Source organism: Protomyctophum bolini (assembly GCF_963924005.1).
Source record: "Protomyctophum bolini genome assembly, chromosome: 3".
Classification (NCBI taxonomy): Eukaryota; Metazoa; Chordata; class Actinopteri; order Myctophiformes; family Myctophidae; genus Protomyctophum; species Protomyctophum bolini.
This window is the reverse complement of record NC_137864.1, coordinates 15831347-15848740: the sequence shown is the minus strand read 5'-3', so window position 1 is coordinate 15848740 and position 17394 is coordinate 15831347. Positions and strand designations below refer to the sequence as shown.

The following is a 17394-nucleotide window of genomic DNA, read 5'->3' as shown; positions in this document are numbered from 1 at the left end:
GCAAAAAAAGAGAGAATTGCTGATCTACAAGCTCACAACATACCACGATGTGTTTGTTAGCTTGTAGATCGGCTTAAAAAAAAAGTTTCGATAAATGACTTGTTTTAAAACGTAGTGCAGTGGAACAGAGTAGACACTATATGGCACATCAAGTCCATTAGGCTATACATGTGTTTCTGTGTAATATTATTGATCACTTGTTTTGCATGTCTGTGGCAAAAATAAAACTTAAATGGAAATGTCCATCACAGCTGGCATAGTGATGCCCCCTGGTGCAAATAGCTGCTGTACTATCATGGTTATTGGTGGTGGTGGTAATACAGTAATACTAATAATTTTAGTCTGGATTTATCAAATCCTGTGTTGTGGATCACACAAGAATAGCATGCACAAAAAGACCCAAACCAGACAATTAATTAAAAGGTTTGATATTACATTCTGTCACTGTCACAATCACACACTCTCACGCAGATACAAATCTATCAAACACAAACAAGCAAGTATGTATGAGTCTATGTTGGTGTGATCATCTAATAGCGCTTAATAAACACATACATACAACACAATACTGCATTCTTATTTATTTGTTATTTTGTAAGGAAAAGTGCATAGTTGAAGCCCTTTCTTTTCAAATAGAATTTACTGTGTAAACTGAGGCCTCATATGGCACCAGATACACTTGACAAGGGGCTGTCTTGATCTACAAAAAAAATAAAAGATTCCCATATCTATACAGCCTGTTTCACATCACCTCACACACATTTTTGAAAGGGTCCAACAAAAAAAGAGAAACAAATAAGAAACACACTGCTACTTACATGGAGGGGCATAGTTGGCAGTAACACCCAAAACATGTAGTCCACGGCAGATAAAATACAGAACACCGTACCAACAGCCTCTGTAGATGATTACAATTACTTTACAGTATGGTCAAAGTGGCTACGACAATCAAAGTTAATATCCTGTGTTTAACATTGAACTTCCAAAAGACTTACCCATCTCATTCATAAGTTATAACTAATGTTAAATGCATCCCCAGTTTATTATGTATTCTTTACAGCCAAACTTCCACAAGGGCCAGGTAACCAATTCCACTGCATAACCTACTCAGAAGCGTGTGAGAGGAACATCTTTACACACATAATTCACGCCAGCATTTCCCCCCCTTCAACCCTTATTTTGACGCATATCACTTCTGGTCTCCCGCTGGACGATCAGAAAGGACTACTGCGGCGATCACAGCGTCGGCTATTGGCCATGGAATAAAGCTTGTTTTGACCAGAAATGCTATCTGGCAATTGGAGATAAAGTCAATTGAAAGAAACAGAACAGGCGTGGGTGTGTGCGCAATTCATGATGGTGTGCTCCAGTGTTAGACAACACCAGGTAGCAACTCAATGCTAACATGAGTAGCATTACTTGATCAATCAAAAGTACTATAAAAGACCAATATTGCCGAAGATCTCCAGCAATGGCGCTAAGCGTAGTATTTATTAATTGCCCTTAGATTGCCGGCAATGGCGTTAAATGTGTTAACCAATGCCCATAAGTATATCATGCACAGCAATGAGCATACATCTGCTGCTATGCTTACACACCTTTTATATCCTATCTCAGGCACCATGTAGATATGTATGTAAATATTTTATATTTTTAATTTTTGATCTCCTTTGCCCTCCCCTTTCTTCTTCCATTTCTTACTTCTCTACGAAATAAAGATATGATGGGAACGATGCACAAAACTTCTTTACATCTGTAAACAACACTAGTGACCATAATAAAGCTAAAAATGCTTATAGCTTTTCTTTCAAATTTGTGTCTTGCGGTTATCAACTTTCTGAATAGGTGAGAGATGTTAGTAGTAAGACCACAACACCTCACATTGGCACCGTTACAAAACAAGAATGTGCTTCTCACAACTGCGTCCTGTTTAGTACTCACTACTAGAGTGATAGGACAGACATTTTAAGAATAAACTTGGGACCTCGTCCTTCAATCTAATGCCACACCACAATGATGGTAGGGTATGTTACATCAACCCTGGTATTCTCACGGCCAGTATTTACATGAATGTATTGAAACAAAAGTGCTAATAAAATGTCTTAGCTACCTGTAAATCCCAGTAGATCTGAAGACTTTAATCTATATAGTATATTGTTCCATGCTGTTGTTAGGTCGCGTCTGTGAGCAATGGCACCTTGGCCTGAAGGCCTGTCTTGATCCAATCAACCCTTTGATTAAGCTGTATGTAAAAGACCATGCCACACTTATCACTTTCTGGATAGACAATATATCATTTACATAACACTCTATACAAATATTAGTTTCCATAATTGGGACCCATTCCTTGATGACTACATACTCAAATAAATGGGATTCAGTTGTTTCAACTGAACTGACAGCAGTTAAATCTTAAGGTAAATCTTCTTCTATTCCTAACAACTTTTGGGTTGGATGGTTTAAAGTCATTGCAGCCTGCATGAGAAGTTTGAGAACGTAAAAAAGTAAAAAACTGAATTCTCTGTTTGTGTGTGTGTGTTTGTCACACATTTCTTCCAGTATTGAAGCTTGGTACCTTTTCTTTGGGAAATATAGATATTTTATTTTCATCAATGTGTTATCAAAACAAATATCATGGTGAAGAGAGTCCGAAGTCAAATACAGATGCACAGCTCACAGTCGCTACTAAACACGCCACAGCGAGGTGTGTGGGGAATGGGGAAGCAGGGATTACATTGGAACTGTTACGTTGCAAACCGGATCTTTTTAAGTATATACCTTCTGAACAACTATACCGTTTGTGAAGGCCTTGTTTAAGTATGCAATTAAATTAATCTGCCATTTGACAAAATTACTGGCACTATACAGAGTTGTTACATCTAAGTGGAATGTATGTGTTAAACATTTAAGAACCCTCCACCCAGTATTGCTCAGCAAGAACTAGAATAGCAATTTGACTGTCCAGAGAGGAATTCATGGCCACCCCTCCCTTCTCCCCTAATCCTTGTAACACATTCCTTCATTTTGACCTTGTGTCTGATTTCGAATAGCAAAAATCTGCACCGTAGTTGGGGGGGGGAGAGACATGGTTATAATTCCATCAAAATAAAATTAACTTGACAACCTCTGTTAAAACACACCTATCTCAGAAATAAATCTAATCAAAAAATTAACATAGAAAATGGTACCAGAAAAGGAAAAAGCAAAAGTCAAATGAAGGTTGACAGGGAGTTGGTGCAGTCCAGCTCATAGTAACTTGCCAACTGTGAAGGTCCAGTCACAACGGTTGGATGATCATGGGTTCCCTGGGTCCACTGCTAGTCAATAGGTGGTGCAGGGGGCCCACGGTCATTGCTCTGCAACCCAATACAATGAAAAATATATAAACAAGATATTTTACATTTAGGTCTGGATTTATTAACATAAGAACAATAACAATGGTGATCTTTGTGGACTGTTACAGTGTCCAGGCAGGTACAGTTTTGAACCCTCAGTCCCTGTTGCCTGCCGGTTAAACACAGATAGCACATGGCTAACTTGATAGCCGTGTCAGTGGGAAGACGGAGGAGGCTGTAAACTTTATCCAGGCCAATAATGGATTTAATAATGCCAAGTAGGCTCTCCATTCATTGATACGGTCGACATGTTGTGGTAATCTCGTCTCGCTGTCACTCGCTCTTAGTTTTGACGCAAAGCTACTGTTGTGCAGAGCCGTTGAAGTATGACAGACTTGTGCCATTGAGGGGTCAGAAAACAGCGCTCGAGCACTGTTCATGCAGCCTTGAGTGTGACAAGCTTTTGAAAGAGTTTGAAATACATCGTTTTCAACGCGGGCGGCGCAAATAACAGCAATTTAGGCATGTGTGCAACTGTTTTAAAGTATTGTATAGTGACAACTGACAACTAAAGTAAGAAAATAAAGGGATTTGAGATCAGAACATGCATTTATAATTATGCAAATTAACCGTAAAGCAGATAAGCATATTCGGATATTTAACAGTCGGCTAACCGGCTATCTGTTGACATGCCTAGTCACAGATCGGTGAACCAATAGGAGCCCACGGATGTTTTCTTCTGAAATTTTAATCTGCCCCGCCCCCTCTAGACCAGAAATCACACTGGCTGGGGCAGGCTACTATTCAACCAACAAGTGAGGCTTAGGCATTTCCTTGGTTTTGTCAGAGAGGAATAGGTGATAATATTACAATCTCTCCTATTGTCACTCCTCCAAACATGGTGGCATGTCCCACATAACTATTGGTACATACATTCTCTGTCAGGTCACAGGCCAGATTGGGCAAAATACAACTTTATGTGCATATTCCCACATTTGTTTTGTTCACCCTTCTGCCTCATTCTCTGCGATAGAAGATTACTTTTAGAATTGGCATTACAGTCACTAGGTACAAGAAATGTGTGATGAGAGATTAAAAAACTATTAGCGTACAAATGTGGAATACTCTCCCTGCTATAACTGCAAAAAATGTCACACAACAAACGGTGTTTCTTTCTTTTCAAGAAGAAACTGACAAAGTATCAATTATTAGAGTAACAACACGTGCATGTTAATTGATACTAACATTGTGGGGTCCAGTGGGTTTGCCAGTGGGACGTGAACCTCTGAGGCTAGGTGGGCGGAGCACGAAGAGTATCAAGGCCAGCAGCATCCATCCCATAAAAATCATGGGAAAAGTCAGGTCGCCTTCGCCTCCAGCTCCCACTGACCCACCGGGGGCTGGCACTGTACATACAGGAAGAAATCTACACTCATGAACAGTGGTGTAAAGTAACTAAGTACATGTAGTCAAGCACTGTAAATTAAGTACGTTTTGAGTATTTTTAATTTTGAGGGGTACTAGCCCCGCCCCCTACTATATACAGGTTTAATGTTTGTTTTTAGTTCAATGTTTGTTTTAAAAACGCCATTGACAATGAAGGGAAAATTTACATCATCTTGTCCGTAACAAACATTAAATCCCATTAACAATAAAGATAATTTAATGTTTGTTTTGACATCATCATTACATCACCTAATCATAGCATGATAAGAGCGCCCCTCGCTTCACACATTTTTATTTCTTAAGTATTTCCAATTTTCAGTGTATACTTTCACTTCTACTCCACTACATCTCAGAGGCAAATATTGTACTTTTACTGCGATGTTAACTTTAGTTACTAGTTACTTTGGAGATTTTGATTATTATTACAAAACACTCATTATCCACTTCAGCCCGATATACATTTAGCCATTTGAAAATAGCTGATCTATAGCGCACAATGCGTCGCAATTTGTAGATCTGCTATTTTCAAAAGATTGTTTTATACATTTAAAACTTGCCTGAAGGTCAGTAGACCGAAAGCTTGCAATGAACCTATCGATTGTGCAGAGATTTGAGACAGTGTGTGGAGCCTCCCTTTATTTTTTAATTTCTACACTTTTATGACTCCAGGACCTCACCTAAATCCTTCAGCAGGATTTGTTTTCCTTTTTACATTTAAAACTTGAAATGGGACATTCTGCATAATGATCATTTCTACTTTTAGTTACGTCAAAGCATAGTTTTATACCAATACTTTTGTACTTTTACTCAAGTACATTTTGAATTCAAGACTTTTATTTGTAACAAAGTATTTCTACATTGCAGAATTGATACTTTTACTTAAGTAAATCATGTGAGTACTTCTTTCATATTGTGAATGCTTCCTGATAAAACATCAAATATGAGAGAAACAATGCCCAATATAAAACCCACAAAGTTACGCTTATACATACACTCTTGAAGGCACTCCGTGTCTGTGCAGTATGACTGGGATTGCCTGAGCTGGAAGAGAAAATAAGAATGCTTAAGCAGTGGTGGGGAAAGTACTCAAATGTTTTACTTAAGTAAAAGCATTGATTGATTGATTTATTAACAGTTTGCAGAATTACAGTACATTTCAAGTACAACTCAATACAAAAACTGTTAACAGTGAGTGGACGACACCATAAAGCGTTACACTTGTTTACAATAGGGCCCACCATTTTCAATTAATCAAAACATTTAGAGACGTACGAATATACACAACTATATAGTAAAAAATAAATCATCATAGGAGGTAAAAAGGGAAACAGGGGTGGGTGGGGGATTCAGATTTTACAGGGGCCAGTTTCGAATTGCAGCCGTCCGTAGGTGCCCTTTGAGAGCAGTTTTGAAGGAGTCAAGGGATTTGCATGTCTTAATGACTGTTGGTATGGCGTTCCACATTTTGGTGGCATAGGAGCGAAATTAATTTAATCCCTTGTTTGTGCCGAATCTGGGTTGCACATGGTTTGTTGAACTCCCTCTGGTGTTGTGGGTGTGGACTTCGTTGACATTAAGGAAGTATTTAGACAGGTACATGGGTATCTTGGTGGTGTAGCGAATCTTGTGGACAAGACCCATTGCAAGGTGCTGTACTCTGTCGTCAACCCTAAGCCATTCCAGCCTGTCAAAGTGGGCAGGGGTGAGGTTGGTTCGGGGAGTGAGGCCAAGTAGTAGCCTGACCAGTTTGTTTTGGGAAGTCTGGAGCCTAGTATCAATACTGTCTGCAATATAGAAATACTCTGTTATGAGGACCCCCCTCTAAAACGAGATGATGCATCGCAAGGGGCTTATCCTTTAAATAGAAATTCAATATATATGTTACAGTAAAAGTCAAAAAGTAAGTAAAAGTTTAAAAAGTGTTAAAGTAGTTAGTGTACATTTTGCTATAGTAATCTACAAAGTAACTAAAGTTTTCAAATAAATGTAGTGGAGTAAAAGTTAGTTACTTTACACCACTAAGACACCACGGAGCAAAAATATAAAAGCAGAAAAAGAAGCAAAAATAATAATCAGAAATGAGGGGGAGGTTGCTTGAAATGTCCAAAATTATAGAAATGTCCTAAAAGAAGGAACTGAATCGGAATCATCTTTATTGTCACATCACAGTTTTACAAGAAAAACGATGGGTGAAATTAGTTTCTGTGTATAGTTCCCCATCACGATGACTCGACACATTAGTACATGAGACATGCACACAGGGCTCAGTCTAACTGCACAAAGCACAAAGCCAAGTACAACAAAATCACCTACTTGATGATCACACATTAAACATTCAGACAATAGTCGTAGTTAATTGTTTTCCAGAATGCATCTACAGTTTTAAGACAAGTGATCCTACAGTTTTAAGTGATCCCCAGTGGTGTCATGCTCGTAGACCGCAGTACCACACCGTGGTACCAGTACATTTTTGACGTGCACGCGCAGGGACGGAACGGTGCATGTGCATGCACGCTAGAAGATGCACCAGACTCCTCCTCCTCCTCCTCCTCCCCCCCCCCCCCCAAAGTACCCAGTGGTCTAGGTTTACTGACTTACTTTTGATTGGTCTTTTTCTTGTTTTTTAAAAATGTCTTAAATGTCCTTAAATTGTCAATTGGGGACCCACCAAAAACCATGAGGGGACCCCTGGCAGTTCCGACCCACACGTTGAGAACCCCTGGCTTAGAGAACTCAAATCCGTTCCACCTGTAGCCTATACTGTATCAGGAAGCCCCCAGGGATGTCCTGGGCCAATTGCAGCTCGCCACGTAGGCCCTGTTACAACAGTGTAATGAAGCCAATGAGGTTGCCTGGTAATAAACACTAAACTTGAGGCTATTAATTTTGTTTTTTTTGTTTTGTTTTTTAGAGAGAGTGGGGAGAGTAACAAGAGAGACAGAGAGAAAGGTCTGGAGGGAAAAAAAGTTTCTTAAGAGTTAAGACTATTCCTTTCACTATTGGGTAAAAAAATAAGTGACCGAAGCATTAATGCTCTCATCTACACAGTACACCTGATCGACAGTCAAACTGCTGTGCAGCGAGCCACTCAAGACAAACAGGACCAGGAACCAGGATATCCTGGGTGAAATAGTCTTCTCTTGTATTGCTCCCTTTCTCCCCAAGAAAAGCCTTTCATTAACCTTGTAGCTAAACTAAAAAAACAAATAAAAACGCTTTGTGAGTTTCTTCTCTACATACACTTCAACTGAATAAATTGTACTTTACACCTCTTGCACGATAATTATTTTGTATTACTTGATTAGGCCTTTCCACTGGATCCCAAGGAGCTAGCACAATAAATAATCCTTTATCTAGTGTACATCACTTACCAGGTTGATGAGCCGTCTCATGGCATACTCATGGGAGCAGATGCATTCACAGGGGTCGAAGCCACCCTCCGCCATGTCTTACCAGAAGGATTCACCTTAGACAAAAAAGTATGCAGTATAGTACTGTAAATACCCGAGGCAAGGTGAGAAATGTAATATAGCCTGCTAACTTTTGTCACTGTCAGCGCTGCTGGGCTATGAGTCTGACTGGATGTGTCTGATAAACACAGGTCAGTCAGGGGGTGGAGACATGCAGCCTGGGAATAAGCAAACAATTCCCCGTGTACAGGGATCTTCCTTTATGCATTCCAGGATTTGTTTACACAGCACGTTCTCTCATTCTGGCTACAGTTTTGGCAGAGTTGGGGCAGGACAACAAGGAAGGACACACATAGAAAAACACTGAAATACATGGAGTAAGACTTTGGAGTAGGACGATGGTTATTTTCAGCAACCTTTACCATAAGAAAATCTTAATGTTTATTTTCACGAAACCAAATAATCACACCACCATGTTCATGGGTGTGTGAGGCTACAACAATGTTAGTCCGAAAACCGGTTTTTCACCTAGCCATCTTGGGGCTGTTTCCGATCAATCGTGCATCTGAATTATTAAAACGGATAAGACAACAAAGATCAGAAATCGTGACTTACTTGAGTGTTGGGAATGTTCAATGCAAGCTTCCCCACTGGCTGGCTTCTTCCTACTCTCCGGACTAGCGTTGTAACGCGAGACGCCTTCCAGACAGAGCCCTAAACGGCTAACATGTCATCTGAACAGCAGCAAAATCTCGGGCAGTATCACCAGTATGTTTTGTTTTGTTACACGTGAACCTAGCGGCAGCAGCAGGCAGATGAGAACGGTCTAAATCCCATATCCCATAAGGACGACGGGGTTTGTTGTCACGCGACGGTTAGCTCACACAATGTGTATTACTAAGTTATTATATCTGTAAAATGTTGGTTTAAAGATTAACAGATTTATGAGCTAAAGTTAGCTTTAAAGTATACATTGTATATATATTTTAATATAAAATAATATAAGAGAACAGAAGGTGGATAATATACCTTTTTGTCGAGGTATTTATTTTGGAATGATACCTGGCTGCAGTTCCTTCCCCAAAGCTGACCGTCCTTCGGGGCTATGGGGTCCAGGTTAGACTCGAGCACACATTGGACACGCGAGACATCCGGGAGCTTTACGTTTCCAAAAGCACATCTGATTGGTCTAATAAGGACTCCACCAGATCTAAGAGCCTATCACAGGCAGGGGACGATTCAGTAAACAATCAACACAGCTGCCACTCAGCCACCCGTAACATCTGTACAGTTGTGTAACAAAGAGATGGATGGATGGATGGATGGATGGATGGATGGATGGATGGATGGATGGATGGATGGATGGATGGATGGATGGATGGATGGATGGATGGATGGATGGATGGATGGATGGATGGATGGATGGATGGATGGATGGATGGATGGATAGATAGATAGATAGATAGATAGATAGATAGATAGATAGATAGATAGATAGATAGATAGATAGATAGATAGATAGATAGATAGATAGATAGATAGATAGATAGATAAAGATTGGCGCTGGCGCTTTGGCATGGGGGGTCAGATCAACATATGGAATTAATTCTGTACTGGCCATATATGGAGCGTGTCTTGAGTGTACAGGGTTTGATGAGGTCAGATCAACATATGGAATGTCAGAACGGGTCAGCTCCTCTAAGGGGGGCAGTGTCTTGAGTGTACACAGGGTTTGATGAGGGCAGAGTTAGGGCTGGGTCTTAATTTTCGGGCCTGATGAGAACTCTAGTGTGGCAGCGTGGGCATATTCTATGCAGGTATTTGGCATACAAATTGAGGTATGACATTTATTATCACACAGCCTGTAACAAAGGCTTTCACCTAGAGCTTAGTGGTTGTTGCCCTTGAAGTTAGAGGCAAGCATAATTTGCTACGCTCCTTGCGAGAGACTCGCCCTCAGTACGAGACAGGATATCTGGCCTTACAACCCTGATATCGTTGTGTCCGAGATTTCGGCCGAAACGTCCATCTATCTGTTTGTTGCCTGCTGGGGGGAAACGGAAAATAAAACAATCATAAAAGGACACAACGTGAGTGCTGGTATTTATTCTCACAGAGATTTTGGCATCCCAGGTTAAGTTAAGGACACCACTGCAGCGGTCCTCCTAACCAAGACAACGAGCTCTAGTTTGAGTACATATCCTTTAAAATAAATATGGTAAGTGTTAAATTGAACGGTAATTGTCATTTTATAATGGAGGATTTACTTTTTGGGCAAGTAGAACATGACCTGCCTCTGAGTCTGAGACCTTTAGTGTCAACCCATGGGGAAGGATCAACATATGGAATGTCAGAACAGGTCAGCTCCATATATGGAGATCTAAGGGTTTGAGGTCAGATGTAGAGTTGCTGGCCAAAAAGAGATCAAATAAGTCGTTGCATGTGGTTACGTTTTTATTTATTCTGTCAGCATAAATATTAGGTCCAAGAGCAAATTGGACATCTGGGTTTTCTTTTGACAGATTTTCTTAAAAAAAAAAAATCAGTCAAAAGAAAACCCTACTGTCTAGTAAACAGATACAAATGTATCGAAAGTAATCAAATTGGTGGCAACTCGCAGAGTTAAATTAACACAGTATTTATTATTAAATAATAATAATAATGCCTCAGATTTATATCGTCAGTCAGTAAAGATAACATTATTTGTGTCTATTTGTGCCTCTCACCTGCTCACCTCTCACAGGAGAAAATGAGAAATATCCCGAAAAACACAAATCATTTCAGTTCACATCATTGTCCACTATAATGAACATTCCAGCGTCTCCACGATTTGCTACCATTGAATCACTGACTGTTTGCGTGGAATGTGAATAATATTTCTAGAGACTGAGTGACGCGGGCCACATTCATATACACAACCCAATGCCGCCTCTTGCCGTCTAATTTAGTTTGTTGAAGGGGTGCCGTGTTTTTAATCATTATTATTATCATTTAGCTGGAAAGTGAAACGTAGGAAGAAGAAGATCGAGATCCTCCATCGTGGAGAAAAGCAGCAGCGAGCCACGACCAGGAGCCACAAACACACCGGGGGAGAAGCTGGTCTGATCTGGGCGCAGCTCCACACAGACAGACACAGACAGACAGGACAGCCTAGGACAGGAGAGGAACAGTCAGAACCATGGCTAACATCGCGGTCCAGAGGATCAAACGGGAGTTCAAGGAAGTTCTTAAAAGCGAAGAGGTGTGGACGCCACTTGGCGAAACGGTTTTTACACCCTGTAAACGAACGATGTGTTGTTGTGTTGAAGTGGGTTTTAATGTGGTCAAATGAAATAGTCCTGTCTCATGTCATTTTGTTGCGGCTCTCACTGCTATTTTACTTTGGGCTAACGTTAGCTTGTGTGTGTTGTGGATTGTGATGGGGAGGAAGGGAAGTGAGGCCTGGGATAAATTGGGAGTTGTTGAGCTTGTTTGTTAGTGATCTAAAACCGATACGGCGGTATTTATATACTTTAGTCGCAGTACTACAAAAACACTTCGTTGTTTTCAAATGAGAAAGGTGTCGTATGTATACGACGAAGTATAAATTAATGACGATTAGTGTCATGATATTGAGGTTGGCTAGCGTTAACCTAGCTAGCTGACAACCACTTCATCATCATAACAAGATAACGATATGGCAAAAAAAACAAAACAATGATCATGCGCTGAAAACGCCCTTTCAGTCGTAAACATGTTGTGTTTTTTCCGATCGTTACGCTCGGAAAAAAACCATGACATGTTTACGACTGAAAGGTATTTTGATCGGATGAATATCTGTCAGGTGGCAGCGGGTGTTCACGTAGGAAACCCCGCGGATTTACAGGCCTCTCGTTTCATTACTCCGTCCTAACAAACACCATTGCTTGCTGATGGCATCTGTGACACTCTTTATGAGTCATTACATGTTTATAATGCTATGTTAGAAGACGTGATCAACGCCCAACAAGCTTGTTTTAGCAGCGTTTTGACAGCTATGTCTCTGCTAACATTAGCCATGCAGTGACGGCTCTCTCTGTCTCAGGCTAACTTAACTAAGAAACTTGTCCACATTAACTTGACATTAATTAGTGGTCGGTCACGTGTCCCAAGTTAAATGGATTTGTCCAAGCTAAGGCGAAGCTTTTATTATGTCACCTTGCAGACAGTTGTTACACATGAAATGTTCCGAAGTTAACAATTTGGTTTAGCTGTGTTGCTAACTAGCTTTAGACTGAAACTCCATGGTATTTCTATGACTTGTCATCGTTATTAACCTGTCAGTAACAGTCTTATGATGTCAGAATCTGTGATTTTATATACGATAGATTGTGATCCATTACTGTGACCACCTGAAACCTATTCCCCACCAATGTTATTGTCCTAATCAATTTTTGTTCTCCCTGACAGACAAGTAAAAACCAAATTAAAGTAGATTTAGTGGATGAGAACTTCACGGAGCTGAGAGGGGAAATAGCAGGTCCACCAGACACACCATATGAAGGTAGTACCCATGTCTTTTTTGTGCAATTAGCAGTGCTGTGTGTACCCATTAAAATGTCATGCTAGTCAATCAAGTTTATTTGTTGGTTCCTCATTATCATCATGATCAGTGTGATTGTGTTTCATGTCTTTCCTTCCTAAGGTGGAAGGTATCAGCTTGAAATAAAAATCCCAGAAACGTATCCATTTAACCCACCAAAGGTATGTATTCCAGTATCACCCAACCACTTGCTCTGCAGAAATGATATAAACTATCTATACATGAAGCTACACACACTCTCTCGCACACATACTATTCCTATTCTTTTTCTCAATCTCGCATCTTTCTCTCTCTTAGGTGCGATTCATAACTAAGATATGGCATCCAAACATCAGCTCTGTGACAGGAGCAATTTGTCTGGACATTTTAAAAGACCAGTGGTAGGTAAACAATGCCTGCATTTAGTGACCAACATCAAACATCGTTCCAGTGTGCTTTATATAATAGACTTGGCAGCACTTCAAATTAATACATTTTACACTCGCTGCCAGCACCTCTAACTTGCTTTCTGTTCTTTCCGCCAATCGTTTAATCATACCCACTCTATTTATGTCCACCCCTGTCCTCCTGTTATGTCCAGGGCGGCTGCTATGACCCTGAGGACAGTGCTGTTATCTCTACAAGCTCTCCTTGCTGCTGCTGAGCCAGATGACCCACAGGATGCAGTAGTAGCAAACCAGGTAATGAACAATGTTTTATTTTTTTATTGGATAAGAGAATAATGCTCAGGTTCTCCATTTCAAACATACCTTCTCTCCCTGTTCAGAAGCAAACAGGTTTGGCAAGGCTGGTGAAGTTGCAAGCTAAAGCATGTCATTTTGTTTTGCAAGTTGATAGTTGACAGGTCATATAATAGTTAAGGATGAGGTACACTGTCTTTTTATTGTTGTATGCTTGAGAGAGATGCAATACAGGGGTCGAACCTGAGTCCTAACACTCACTAGGAGCATAATGATGGTAATAATAATAATGCATTTTATTTATAAAGCACTTTACATTATCACAAATCTCATAGTGGTACAGGGTTAAAAGCATGGCAACAATCAATATCATGGAACCCAGCTCGGCTAAACAAAAAAGGGTCAAGTTAAAACTAGGTAAGAAAACAAATGGTTTGTCCACCAGGCATCTGCCCTTGATCTTTTTGACCCAAAAGTGAATGGGATGCACACGCAGATCCAACACCAAAGGTGTGACATGTGGAAATGACCCGTCACTCCCAACAATGCGCTGGTCCGACATACGTTGCGCCATGCTTGCGGTTAGGGTTTTGGGTACGGTGTCTGTCTAATGACAGTCGGACCAATAGTATGTCGGAACTAAAGCCTGTACCCCACATCAAGTGTCATTAAAATACACCCGCCTGTTCTGTATTTTGAGCATGACCTTGATTGTGACCTTGACTTTTTTTTTACTGAAAACCTAATCTCTCGGCCATCCGTTGTTATTGAGTTATTTTGGAAGCATATCAAATAAACATGCAGAAAGGATTGTTGCACTGTAAGGGTAGATACAAGTACTTATTTTTAGATTTGCCCACAACAGGTTGAATGCAACCTTTCTCAATCTGGTTTGTGACGAAACTAATATTTGTTGGTACTTTGAGACCCATAGAGTAAATCAAATTAATAATACAGGCTGCACACATCTAATACCAACAAGTTATGTATGCTATTTATACACCAACATGGAGATATGCCTTCTTTAGGATGTAATTGTTCTCTCTGCTCCCACAGTATAAGCAGAACCCAGAGATGTTCAAACAGACGGCACGACTGTGGTCCCACGTGTACGCAGGTGCTCCTGTTTCCAGTCCCGACTACACGCGTAAAATAGACAAACTCTGTGCTATGGGCTTTGATAAGGTCAGTATCACTTTTTTTCTCAGGCTAAATTAATATCGAATGAAGCATAGTATGGGACAGCATAGCTTAATGGGTTTAGTTGCAAGGCAACCTTGTTGAAGGACTTGTTGAGTCTTATTTCAAAATACTATATGCCAATACACCTGATTTTGAAAGGGGCATGGTGTGAATATAAACCATCTCTTTCTCTGATGTTTCAATGAAAATATACAGGTATAGAGAATGGGTGCATTACATATTTTATGTTAACAAGAGGAATGCCATCCCTTCTCCCTCCTTCAGGTCATTACCTCAAGTTAAAACAACTTTGTATGTAGTAGTGGGGAAGGTCACTGTTTGACATAGCGTTTGATCACACGCAAGTAATTTCTTTCCTTCCTTCCAGAATGCAGTAATAGCAGCCTTGTCTTCAAAATCTTGGGATGTGGAAACGGCAACAGAGCTGCTCCTCAGCAACTGAGTCTCAGCCAGGCTTGATGATCCCCAACACCCACTTCTCCCGGTTGCCATTTCACCATTGCCTTCCATTACATTGAAACTCCCGCCAACCACATCCATCAAACTGAGCCTTTTTCTTTTTTTTCCCTCTTTTTTTGAGAGGGGAGGGGGGGGGGGGGGGAGGGAGGAGTGTTGTTACAAGTTTGTATGCTATAAACTTGTCACAATCGCCAATATGCACACCACCTTGCTGCCTACTGTCTCTCGCCATTCATTACTCTTCTCCATTTGAATTATGTGTTTTCTTCCACTTTGAATTTCCACTAACTTAATCATGTCCCGCCCAAAAAGAAATCAGACAAACCTAAACATGACGCCATTTATGACCCGCTTTGTTTTGGGGTGGTGGGGGGGGGGGGGGGGGGGTGGTGGGGGGGCAACTTGGCACAAGATTGATTCTGAAGTTTAATTCTAAAACTTTTGACAAGATTTCCTGTTACTTCAAAGAATAACTGCCACCACCTGGTTACATTTTAATCTGTAGAATCATCCTAAAACAAAAGGGAAACCCCTCAAACTGCACTTCCTGTACATTGTCAGTTATTCTGTTATTTCATCCCAGTTGGACGATTGTCAGAGTATTCTTTTGATGGACATTTAATACCCTGACTAAAGCCTTGATTGGGCTAAATAGATGCTGTTGTGGTGCAAGAGTGGTGTGTGGGATTTCCTTAATGTTAGAGTCCAACACCTGCAGAGTTTTGGATATGGATTTTAGGGTCTAATTTATAGAAGCAGACAAACATACATGCATTCTCTTAACACCTGCACAGCAGGAAGAAAGTTATCTGTAAATAGATATATAAGTGTGTAAATTTGAAAATAAATTGGGATATACTTTTCTTTCTTACATGACATTGTAAAACAAATTATTTTAAATATAAACTATACCTAGTTTACAAATACATGGAAATATCTTTTTATCCTTTTGTGGTCCATAAGTCCTACCTTGCTATACCTAATGTCTACCTTGTTTTCTAAAATGATTTCCATTTTATTCCAAGTACATTTGAGTGGCCGAGACTGTGTTATAGTGAGTGGCACAGCCAATATACTGGTCCTGATTGTATTGCAAGGGGGTTACAGAACAACCTGCTCAGGCTGCTAGGTCCTTTTTAAAGTAAAGACATACCACCTTCTCCGCTGTACCACTAACCTTTTATTGTGTCTGTGCTTCTTTGCACGTTATAGTATGTTGCCTTCTAATAGGCTTTCCTGGCCAAGTTACATAGTTATCTAACTACTGGCATCCTCCTTTGGAGTGAACTATAATAGTGCTAAAAACTTATCCAGTTCTACTGTATAGCAGCCACCTTGATGGCTACAAAACTAACCACTAGGCACATCCAGTGTGGTATAGTTTTGTGAAATTTCAAGCTTCGCTGTTTATTTTACCTCAATATGTTTCTGAGAAATCCCATCATGAATAGATTTACCTAGAATCAGTAATTGATAAAAAAAACATGCTGGATGTTGCATTAGAAGAGCTGAGTAGGTTTTGTTTTGTACAGATCACTAACCATAGGCACAACATGCTTTTTGCCAGATTTAAAAGCATCTCACCATCTTAAAGATCCTAATATAAATTGAAGGAGATATATTAACCTTTCCAGAGATCAGTATGAGATCTCTTTTCTCTGCTCTGACTTGGTCACACAATCCAGCTGGAGGCAATCAAAACTTGGACCATGTCCATGGTGTACAGTCGGCAATGCCCTCATTTGTAACCGCGTGAGATGGTCAAGCTTGTGCTAAACTCAAGTCTTATGGATGGTATATGGAGGCTGGAATTCCTCTGTTATTTAATATCAGATGGCAGGCCTGCAAAATATTTGCAAGACTTTTTCTTTTACTGAGGTACCGTGAGCAAAATTCACAAGAAATGGACTGCTTAGCATAGATTAGTGGGGTATCCATGCATCCTCACTGCCTCCTTCGAAGACACACATACCCCCCTTTTGCTTGCCCTCCTTGCACTACCCCTACCAACCCAGTAGCATGTAGTATGACTAGGAGATGGAGAGCAGAAGCTGACCACCCAACAGTGAAGTGCATCAGACTAGATCCAAATACGTGGTGTAGGCACATGTGCTTCTTTTGTAAATAGTGAAGGCTCTTTATCAATAAGAGCATTCTGATTATTACTAGAGTGCACCATTGAAGGCCGGATTTATATTTTGTAAGAAAACCAGACAAAGACACTTACCCTGTCTTACTGATGGATGTTATCACAATGTTCAATATTGCACGATGACGTGGGGAAAAAATTGGGTTGTTGC

At 40.3% G+C, this 17394-nt stretch overlaps 2 protein-coding genes across 3 annotated transcripts; one reads left to right on the top strand and one right to left on the bottom strand.

Moving 5' to 3' along the window:
• Positions 1-566: 566 nt before the first annotated feature.
• smim14 (small integral membrane protein 14) lies at positions 567-9101 on the bottom strand. Its single transcript, XM_080760293.1, has 5 exons — positions 8807-9101; positions 8153-8247; positions 5774-5822; positions 4581-4741; positions 567-3356 (listed from the first exon to the last, which is right to left on the bottom strand). Exons 2-5 carry the CDS (start codon positions 8225-8227, stop codon positions 3318-3320), a joined length of 324 nt encoding a protein of 107 aa, XP_080616419.1. The 5' UTR covers positions 8228-8247; positions 8807-9101; the 3' UTR covers positions 567-3317.
• Positions 9102-11020: 1919 nt separating this feature from the next.
• ube2kb (ubiquitin-conjugating enzyme E2Kb) lies at positions 11021-15463 on the top strand. Of its 2 annotated transcripts, XR_013963784.1 has the most exons (8): positions 11021-11432; positions 12620-12713; positions 12855-12913; positions 13050-13132; positions 13333-13432; positions 14489-14617; positions 14831-14899; positions 15003-15463. XR_013963784.1 is itself a non-coding variant. In XM_080759264.1 (7 exons), exons 1-7 carry the CDS (start codon positions 11370-11372, stop codon positions 15075-15077), a joined length of 603 nt encoding a protein of 200 aa, XP_080615390.1. In that variant the 5' UTR covers positions 11023-11369; the 3' UTR covers positions 15078-15463. The 2 variants fall into 2 exon arrangements, 1 of the variants encoding a protein (XP_080615390.1); XM_080759264.1 differs by lacking the exon at positions 14831-14899 and having other exon boundaries at positions 11023-11432.
• The last annotated feature ends 1931 nt before the right edge of the window (positions 15464-17394 follow it).

Coding starts and splice junctions, on each gene's coding strand:
- smim14 (XM_080760293.1), bottom strand. CDS start 8,227: ATGGCGGAGGGTGGCTTCGACCCCTGTGAATGCATCTGCTCCCATGAG. Junction 5,823..8,152: donor TGAGACGGCTCATCAACCTG/GTAAGTGATGTA, acceptor TTTCTCTTCCAG/CTCAGGCAATCCCAGTCATA. Junction 3,357..4,580: donor AACCCACTGGACCCCACAAT/GTTAGTATCAAT, acceptor ATTGGGTTGCAG/AGCAATGACCGTGGGCCCCC.
- ube2kb (XM_080759264.1), top strand. CDS start 11,370: ATGGCTAACATCGCGGTCCAGAGGATCAAACGGGAGTTCAAGGAAGTT. Junction 11,433..12,619: donor AAGTTCTTAAAAGCGAAGAG/GTGTGGACGCCA, acceptor TCTCCCTGACAG/ACAAGTAAAAACCAAATTAA. Junction 12,914..13,049: donor ATCCATTTAACCCACCAAAG/GTATGTATTCCA, acceptor TCTCTCTCTTAG/GTGCGATTCATAACTAAGAT.